General features: G+C 35.0%; 1 protein-coding gene across 1 annotated transcript in view; it reads left to right on the forward strand.

Annotated features, from left to right (window-relative positions):
• Positions 1–5,859: 5,859 nt before the first annotated feature.
• Positions 5,860–10,000, forward strand: part of LOC147637124 (uncharacterized) — a 5,356-nt gene continuing 1,215 nt past the window's right edge. The window contains exons 1-6 of the mRNA XM_086801009.1: positions 5,860–6,437; positions 6,561–6,643; positions 7,059–7,156; positions 7,564–7,740; positions 7,895–8,261; positions 9,640–9,842. Of these exons, the coding sequence (XP_086657135.1) occupies positions 5,860–6,437; positions 6,561–6,643; positions 7,059–7,156; positions 7,564–7,740; positions 7,895–8,261; positions 9,640–9,842 (1,506 nt within the window). The remainder of the gene's footprint in view (positions 6,438–6,560; positions 6,644–7,058; positions 7,157–7,563; positions 7,741–7,894; positions 8,262–9,639; positions 9,843–10,000) is intronic.

A 10,000-nucleotide genomic window follows, 5' to 3' on the forward strand; every position in this document is an offset into this window, starting at 1 on the left:
AAAACACACACTATCTCCTCCCACACAAACTATCTCCTACATAGAAATTCTCAGTCTCTCTCTCTCTCTCTCATGTACACACACACACTCTCTCTCTCTCTCTCTTCACGCACACTCTCTCACATAGAAACTCTCTCTCTCTCTCTCTCTCTCTCTCACACACACACACACACCCTCACACCCACACTTAAATAGATTTACACACATATATATAATTTTAATTAATTAAATTTTAGATTAAATTTTAATGGTAGGGATGAGTGGTGAGATGTGCTCACTCTCAAATAAATGCATCTATGTAATCTCTCTCTCTCTTTCTCTCTCTCTCTCACACACACACACACATATGCACACTATTTATATATACATGCTTACATACCTATAGATACACATAGATACATAATATATATGTGTGTGTGTATCTATAGGTATGTAAGCATGTATACAAAGATTTCATTGAAAGATGTGAGATGAGATCTTAGTAGATTCAAATTCAAAATTGCATTGGAAGATGTGACTCCTCCTCACGCTTGCAGGAGGAATGGTTATTTTGAAATAGTCCCACCTCCTTTGCCCACTTGTAGGGAGGTGGGGTTATGGTTAATCCTATATAGATATACTAGTACTCATTGTTACTGTATGTAAAAGACATTAAGAAGCAAAACGCAAGAATGGAAGCCAGAATATAAATGGTCAATCAAGAATGGAAGTCGAAATATAAAGGGTCAATCGAAGGGATTTTTGTCTCTTATTTTTTAGAAATTTAGATTTTTTTTCTCTCCTCTCCTTGTGCCTTGGTTGTCCATGGCTAATATGTAATAAATACTAACCACATATATATATATTGGTATTAAAATATATTTTTTATATTTTTATCAAATATATTTTGTGAGATTTTTAAGAATAAAAGTGTTTTTTAAAGGTTTCATTTTAGTATGTAATGATTAATGCTTGAAAAAGTCGATGAAATGATGACCCTTCATTTCCTCTCTATTTAAGGTAATGAAATGATGACCCTTCATTTCCTCTCTATTTAAGGCAATGAAATGATGACTCCCCATATGCTTTCTATTTGCATGCATTCATCCTTCCATATCCTCTTTTATTTAAGGCAATGAAATGATGAACCCTTCTTTTTTCAAATGCTTTTTATTTGTGTTCATTCACCCATATCCTTTCTATTTAAGGTCTCAGAATTTTCTAGAAAAGGCCTCAAAGGGCATTTGACAAGTGGGAGAAAGAAGAAGAGAGGGAGGGGCTGATGGGAACTCATGTAATTAGGTTGTATTGATTAAATGCCACATCAGTGGGGCATTTAATTAATACACAACTGCAAAGTTATAGCTGTATATACTAACATTGTGTAATTTTTATCTTTTGAGCTTTAGCTCATTGGTAGCGTCCACACACACGTATGAAAGTGGAGGTTGTAGGTTCCAATCTATCCTAGTGGCATGTATTTCATTATCAAATCTTGCATTTTAAAAAAAACACTATGTCCAAAGAACTTATATAATTTGTAAACAATTGCTCCTCTTATGTAAATTAAATAAAAGGGATTAGTGTTTGCAAATGCTACGACACAAGTATCACACATATAGGAATTTCCTATGCTAATTTTACAAAGTCATTGTGTCTAATTGATGCATCTCTAGGTCAAGATGAGGTTACACATGTTCATAAGTAGATTTGTTTCTTTTTTTGTTACTTGACTATCTTTATATGTAAGATTCTTCTTTCCTTATTTTGATATAATTGAGAAAATAAAATTTGGATGTATAGTTCTAGTGAGAGAATATGAAAATTTGATAAGATAGGAATTTTTTAATGAGAAATTTGGAAGACTTAAAAATTTAAAAATCAAAATAAAAATTAAATAAAAGTAGTCAAGTTGTTATGTGTCAAAATTAAGTTAGGGATTTCTATGTGCACGTATGCATCTCCCTTGTACATTAGGATTGAAATAGAGGAAGAAAATAGTAAAAGTAATATTAGACTTTTTTAAGAAATAAGAGTTATTTTTAGTGAAATTAATTAATAAAATTTATCTATAAAAATATATAAGGGGATAAGTGTGCATTAGTCTTGGCAAAGGATGTGAACAATGTGCACATTCAATTAAATTCAAAGGTGAATAGGTAGTCTAAGGTTGAAGAGTGAGTGCAAATACTGAAGGGTTAATTTTTTAAAGAAAAATAATAATTAATGAAAAGATAAGCATATTGAACTAATAGAAGATTGAAGGGTGACTGCAAATACTATGGGGTTAATTTTTTAAAAGAAAAATAATAATTAATGAAAAGCATAGTGAACTAATAGAAGACCATAACCATGCATGAATGTGTTAGTTAACTAGATGAATGGGTAGATGCATGAAAGGTAGTGGATACATAAAAGTTAAGGTGGAGTTGCATAAACATGTGGTGGGCTACCAGCTTAAGGTGCCTAATGATGCACGAGAGGCATGCAACTGTCATTTTCAAATATAAAGAGTCTCCTCCCTCCCTTTTTTGAGAAAGCTACGTGTTTTTTTCATCAAGCTAGAAGAGGTTATATTTCGCTTAGATTTTAGTGAAGTACTTGCTAGATTACTCCTAAGTTACATTACCAAGAATTAAGATAGTCAATTGAGGTGTAAGAGGTGGGGATTTGGAGTGTGTACAACCTTGGAAATTCACAAAGTTTTGAAAGAGGAAGACGCCAAATCTGTTGTTCATTGGTCCTATAGCTCAATTTTGCAAGGTACAATATTCTAATGTCCATAAATTATATTTTTCTTATCTTTACATTAAAATCATTTTTGCTTTTTATTTAATGCTCGAAACTTAGTAGAACCTTCAAAAATTATGAAATCCTTTTTATTATCTTGAACCTTGGCAAATTAGATATTGGGATAGTCTACTCCTAAGCATAGGATAGTTTATCATTGAATTAAATTATGAAAGTAGACTTAGGATGGATTAAATTAAATTGGTCTTAATGCTCTAAATTGAGATGAGTCCAAGTCTAAATTAGTCCTTAGGGTAAATTGTGAGTGAAGAGATGTAATTAGAAGAATTAGAATGAATTTGTGAATTTAAGGTTGACTGTTAGCCTCAAGCCTAGAGAGATAAGAATTAGAATGAATTTGTGAATTTAAGATTGGCCCTAGGCTTAGAGAGAGAAAATAAGAATTGGGTTATAGATAGAAAATAGCATTAAGATGGGAAGACTATCTTAGCTTAGTTAAGAATTGTTGGGATTAATATTTAGAATTATTTTTGGTAACTTACACTAAAGAATTCTAGAGAGAAAACTCTAAGAAAGAGAATTCTAGAAAGAAGAATCTTCTAGAGAGAGAAAGAGAAGTTACCTTCTATGTAAATAGGATTAACGTCAAGAATAGGTCAAAACTCTAGAAGTGACTCTAGTTGTATAAAATATGGTTAGATTATATCAATATTTCCCAAGGAAAATATATTTTGAGAGAGAGAAAGTCTCGATTAATCCTTAAATCAAAACTGAGAATATCTTAAGCAAGTGTAGGATTATATGTCAAAACTAAAGTCTTGTGTACCCCAATAGAGACCAAATTAAATGACTTCTGATGACGAGTAAGGACCAAGATCAAAGTCGAGAATACGAAAAGTAGGGATTGATGTGTTTAATCAAAGACATAAAATTATTAAGATTTGTGAAGAATGAATTTGAGAAATCAAGATTGAAATATTTTTAAGGGACCTTTAGGAAGAGAAGTCCTAAGACTCAAAATATGCTTGAAGATTTTCGACATAAAGTTAAGACTCGAATAAGAGAAGTAGGTGAATGACCTTAGAATTACTATCTTTGTATGCAAAGGATCTTAAGCAAATTTGATTAGATAGATTTATGGAATCAAGACTTGGAAATGATACCAAGAAGGGAGAATCTAGAGAAGACCTCACTAGAATATGTTATGGCTAGAGGAACTCAACTTTCTCACAAAGTTTTAATTGGAGAGGTGTGACGTCTCCTTGAACTTGTGATGGTTTACACTGCTTCGAATGAGAATATGGTGTATATCTTGGTTATTTGTTTGGAACTCTAGATATATTCATGTGATACAAGTGTGTTTGTTTATGGAAGCATGTGTGAAGGTACCACACAAGTTTATGGATTCTCGTGTGAGCGGGATGTATCACACGAAGGTCGTTCGAGACCTTAACTCCTCTCAACCAAAACATGGGTGTGCTCCTTGCATGATTGGTGTGATGGACAAGAAGTGACTAAGAAGTGAAATGGGTAGAGTGGTGTCTACTAGTGGCTAGGTATGCGTACTAGTACTAGACATGTCTGGCTTCTAATGCCGATACCTAGAGTGTTCACGCTTCTCGGATAGGTGACGACCAATAAAAGTGACTCCAAGGATTATTTGTTTTTAAGTGGAGTGTGTAATTGTGGATGTGTGAGTTCACAGACCGGCTCCATAAGTCCACTGGTGGGAGGAAGGCTAGACCCATGGGATTGGACAGTGAGCCTATGGATCTGGTCAAAGTAGAAACATAATTAAACATTGGAAAGTAGGCGATCGAGTGGACCTAAATTACAGGTACTTTTAAAACAAAACACATTTGTGTTATTAGAACTAGAAAAACATGGGACGGGTAGTTTAATTAACAAATCTTAACAAGGATAGAAGATTTATCTTCAAGGAGTCTGGACATCTTGATGAGCCTCGGGGAGCCACTTGATGTGACCTGTTCGTGAAAGAATTGAGAAGGGAAAACACCTGGTGGAATCATTCGCCTTTCCTACATAAAGATTATTCTAGTCAGACTGAGAGAAACTGACCGAATAACTAAGCATTAGGACATGATTGTGATAGTGAGTCATCACTCTACCCTCAGTGTGATTCCATTGCCATAGATAGAAGGGTAGGGGTCTCCTAATTTCAAGCTCCATGGGTCATATGTGGCCTTGACTATATTTCAGGCTCCATTCATCATATTTGGCTTTGTTTACTTTAATTTAATATATATATTATATATATAGATGGTAAATAATGATCGTATAGTATCAGGTTAGGGTGGGAACTCACAAGAGGGGATGAGAGAATGGTGGTGGGTTGTAGAAAGTTGGAGGAGATGTAGAGCTCAGATTGGTGGGTTGTGGAAAGTTGGAGGCTCGTTGGAGGCGAGCGACAACCAAATGATTCTTTCATGCTCTCTCTCTCTCTCTCTCTTTGGAGGCGAAGGTTGGGTATACAAAGGAACAGTACTCGAAAAAAATTATTTTCCCAAAACTTACAAAACCTTCTAGTTTTTTTTTTTAATTTGAAGGTTTTTGTTCTATAACCTCCACTGCAAAGAGTGGCCGGCCAAGAACAAGCGAAAGTTACCACCATAGGAGTCTGGAGAGGGAGAAAGTTCATGATTCACCATGAAAGAAACCTACCCTTGCCGTAAGTTGCACCAAACAACTAGGTTTAATAGGCTAGCTATGTGGTGTATGTATCGTCAGCAAGGATGACGTGTACACATTTCACGTGCGTACGTGTGAAGGGCACCGTTGCCGTGGTTTTCCAACTGTATGCAAAGCCCCTCTCTCTCTCTCTCTCTCTCTCTCTCTCTCTCTCTCTCTCTGTGTCGTGTTCATCCATTATCATCAATTTCTGCTCATACACGTTTGAGCAGGTTAAGCCCTTAATCAAAGCAATTAGATCAATCAATCAGAAAAAATGCATGGACGGTTGAGAGAGAAAGAATGGCCTGCCCCTTGACACAACCACCACCCAATATAGAGGCCCCTCCAGCTCTCTCATTAACCACAACATCGTCATCATTAATCGCTTCATTAATCTCCTTGTTAAGATTAATATGCTCAGCTTTCATGGAGGCTGCAATGCAGCGGTCCTCGCCCTTCGCTAATCAGTCAGGTCTAGAGGAGATCTTTGACGAGAAATTAAAGGCCTATACAAGCTTGGATTACAAAGATTTAACCAACCCAATTAATCATTATCATAACCTGCATATTAAACAACCACAGGGTGCCGGCAGCAGAGAAAGATCAAGCCCTACATTATTACCAACCCGAGGAAGATCAAGCCCAACTGTTAATAATAGTATCACTAATCATAACAGTAACAATAGTATTAGCACTAATTACGGAAGGATTAAGCCTGACCCATGGGTCTTGAATCATTCTTATGATGGTGCAGAAGACTGCATTAGTGGTAATAATAATGCTTATAGGATTAACAATAGTTTTATCCGCCCTCGCACCCCAAGCATGGGCGCATGTGAGTCGTCAGTTTCTCCTAAGAGGCTTGGCAGCCCCGTGTTAAAGAGCAAAGTGTTGGCTAATCGTGATAAAGAGTCATTAATGGATGAGATTATTGGCTTGAAGAAGGCCTTGTTGGATCAAACGGCTAACCTGCAAAGACAAAAAGTCATCTCCACTAACCTTGAAACTGAAAACAGGTGATTACTTAATCACATACACTTGTACTTAATTATACACTTCTGTTCTTGTGCACATAAACATCAGTTTAGGTTGATTGCATAATTACTGATCTTTTTACATATAATCATGTATGTATACAGAAAATTGGAGAAAGAACTTGAAGAGATGGAGTTGCAGGGGAACGCTAAAGGTGGGGGCTCCCGCTTAAGGTCAAAGGTGCAAGGTGGGTGGTTTCTTGCCTTATTAACTACAATGGTAGGCTTAGGATAACTTTGTTTATGTAAATTTTACTTGCCAATGTCATAAAAATGGCTATTAGTTAAAATGGCTATTAGTTAAAATGTGATGATTGTCCTCACACACCCTTTTTAACCCACCCCACATGTGAAAACTTGGGAACCATTTTCTCTCTCTCTCTCTCTCTCCACCTTTCTGTAAGTGCACCACCCTTCATAACATTAGATTGTACATGTACACTTGAAGTTGTTGTTGAGTTTTTATCTAAGGGTAAACTTACTTAATAGTTAGCCTTTCTAACCAAATTATCTATGAGTCCTAATTTTGTTGGATTAAAAGTGGTGTATTGATAACATTAGACTACATGCTACACACTTTATGTTATGACCGTATGACCGCAGGATTAAAGACAAGGGTCTCCCAACTCGAGGTAACATGTGAAGAACAACAACAAGAACTATTGATCCTTCGTCGAGACATGCGTGTGACACGTACACGAGTAAATTTTTACAATTCTTAAGCCTAATCACTCCATTAAATTTTGGAAAAACAATAATATCAAAATGGATCTTTAAAAGCGTCGAGATTTAGCAAATTCATGTTGCTAAAATGGGTCTTTAAAAGCATCAAAATTTTATAAGTTGGGTCTTTAATGTTGCTAAAATGGATCTTTAAAAGCATCATACTACTAAAATGAGTCTTTAAAAGCATCCAACAATTATAAATTCTACCAAATAGTTATAAGAGTGGTAAGGTTTTGGATGTTTTCTAGATACCTTTTTGATGATTTTCAAGAATCACTGCATAAAGTTACATCATTACAAACGGTTTTTTAAATTAAAAATAACTACTATACTTTTCACATCCAATGAAATTTCATGGGATATTTAGGTTTTATTCATGTAGGAAATCGAGGCAGAAAGAGATGTATTTGCAGAGGAAATTGAAAGGTTGCAAAACTTTGTGAGGAGGCTAAAGGCCTTACAAAATCGCTTGTTTTGTGAGAACAAGCAACTATGGCGCTATAAGGATAGGACTTCACAACTAGAGGCAGCTACCCAAAGGCTTGAAAGTTCATCTAATGTAAGAGAATTTGTTGCATGCAATATATTAAACTCTAAAAAATATTTTCATCATTACATGCTTAAGTTATTTGACCAAGTCAAGAGAGGCTTTTGGGTTCAAAGCTAGCAATTGATAGCCTTGAATGTGCTTTTAATAGTTTTATTTCATATAGGATTTGCAAAAATCTTTGGAAAAGGCTAATAGAGAAATTCATGAGACCACAAAGAGAGGCAATGATAATTTTATAAGGGCTAAGAGAGCAGAAAGGCAATGCCAAGATTTACAAGAGCAATCCTCTCTCCTTACAAAGACAGTGGAGAAAGAAAAGTCAGAGAAGCTCAAACTACAACAAATGATACATGTCTTGCAAGACGAAGTACAAACATTAGAAGCTAGCCTTTCCACTAAGTGTAAGGTTCAAAGGTTGGTGAATTCAGATCACAATGACCATGAAGACCACCAATTGGGCACCCTAGCTAAAACTTGGGGATTTATTCACAATAGCACTTTCCACCCTACAAAGACAAAAGACGAGGTAGGTAGGAGTTTTAAATAATTACAATCATTATTTAAACAACATTAAATGCTTCACTTATTATATGAAATTAATTTTGTAACCTTTAGTAATGAGATAGATGTATCTATAGTATTGAGGATTAATGTTTGTTTTAAAAAAAAATATATCCAAGGTTACATATATTTATTGAACTAGGTTAATTATCAAATTGTTGCGCTTGCAAGAGTAGAAAACCTTGCTATATTATTTAGTTTGGATATTGCATTGTCTTGTGTTATTAGTAAAATAAAGGTATAAGTAAGGCCATAAATGAATTATAGAGTTTAATGGATATTAATCGAAGTGTTTGTGTTATAAATGCATTGTTTGTGTTGCTACAATACTAAAGTCTTAATGCTTTTGAGGATCTTCTTTATGAATAAACGTATCAAGATGAGACAACTATTTAAGACAACACACTTGTTTCATTTTCTTTTCATTGTTGCACAAAAACTATTAGCCATTTCTTAGAATGATTCACGTGGACTAAACCACATGTATGGTTAAGAGTCCCTAAACCCATTTTTGCATCGAACATTATTGGGGCCAAGTACATTTAGATTTTCCTTTGAAACAATCTTGGTCTTCACATAAACCCATGTGGATAGGCCAATCCCTTGACGAAAGCTGCTCCCCAAGATATCTCAATGGATGATTGCTTATAAGTTCTTTGCTCAAAACAATAAGTCTCAAGTCTTAATGCTTTTGAGGATGTTATTTGTGAATAAAAGTATCAAGACAAGCCAATTACTTGAGACAACACACCCAATTATTTTTGCTTTCATCATTGCACAAAAACTATTAGTCATTTCTTAGAATACTTCACGTGGACTAAGCCAAGTGTATGGTTAGGAGTCCCTAAACATATTTTCGCATACACAAAAATGGAGCATTATTGAGGCCAAGTGCATTTATATTTTCCCTTGAAACAATCTTGGGCTTCACAAACCCACATGGAGAGGCCAATCAATTCCTTGCCCAAAGCTTCCCCCTAGGATATCCCAACACATGACTGCTTTTAAGTTCTTCACCCGTATTTAGATATTAGAGTAGTGTTATAGCTTCTCGATTTTACACTATTAACACTAGTTTCTTGTTAAAGGATATCAAATTTGGGCTAAATCTATGATTAAAAAATAAGTTCTAGCAAATTTTATAAAAGAATGTCAATTTTATTGTGTGAAATTTTGTGGTATTCACTTGATTTCAAACTTTACTTTTAGAAGTTACTATTTTTCCCTTATGTCATTAGATATGAAATCTTGAGATGTCACCATGCAAAGTTTTTGAATTATTATGGAGGTTTGCATGATTTTCATTGCACACGTCACTCTCTCTTGGTTTGTGATTGAAGCTTCAAGATGAGGTAGATTGTGAAAAGATGATCATTGAAGAACGCCCAAAAACACGAGGTGAGCAAAGGGCAAAGTTGGTAAACTCTGGAGATTCACGTGGGGCTAGAGCACATGCAAAACCTATGGGAAAAAGAGGCGTAGAGCCCACCAAGTTGCAACCTTCTAGTGTAACAATTCTCAAGTCTCCCATAAATATCTTTGAGTGGAAAGTACTAGCATTGAAAAAACATTGAAATTATTGAAGTGTGTAATCAAGTGTAAAGATTGGTGCGTCTTCAAAGGATAGTTCTAACAAATTTGTTTTTTGTTTTAATTCATATAGGTGTTTTAAGATAACATTCTTCCTAATTAAGTCGTAAAAACTAAT

The sequence above is a fragment of the Cibotium barometz genome, chromosome 7, assembly GCF_041138505.1.
Source record: "Cibotium barometz isolate CiBa-2024 chromosome 7, ASM4113850v1, whole genome shotgun sequence".
Taxonomy (NCBI): domain Eukaryota; kingdom Viridiplantae; phylum Streptophyta; class Polypodiopsida; order Cyatheales; family Cibotiaceae; genus Cibotium; species Cibotium barometz.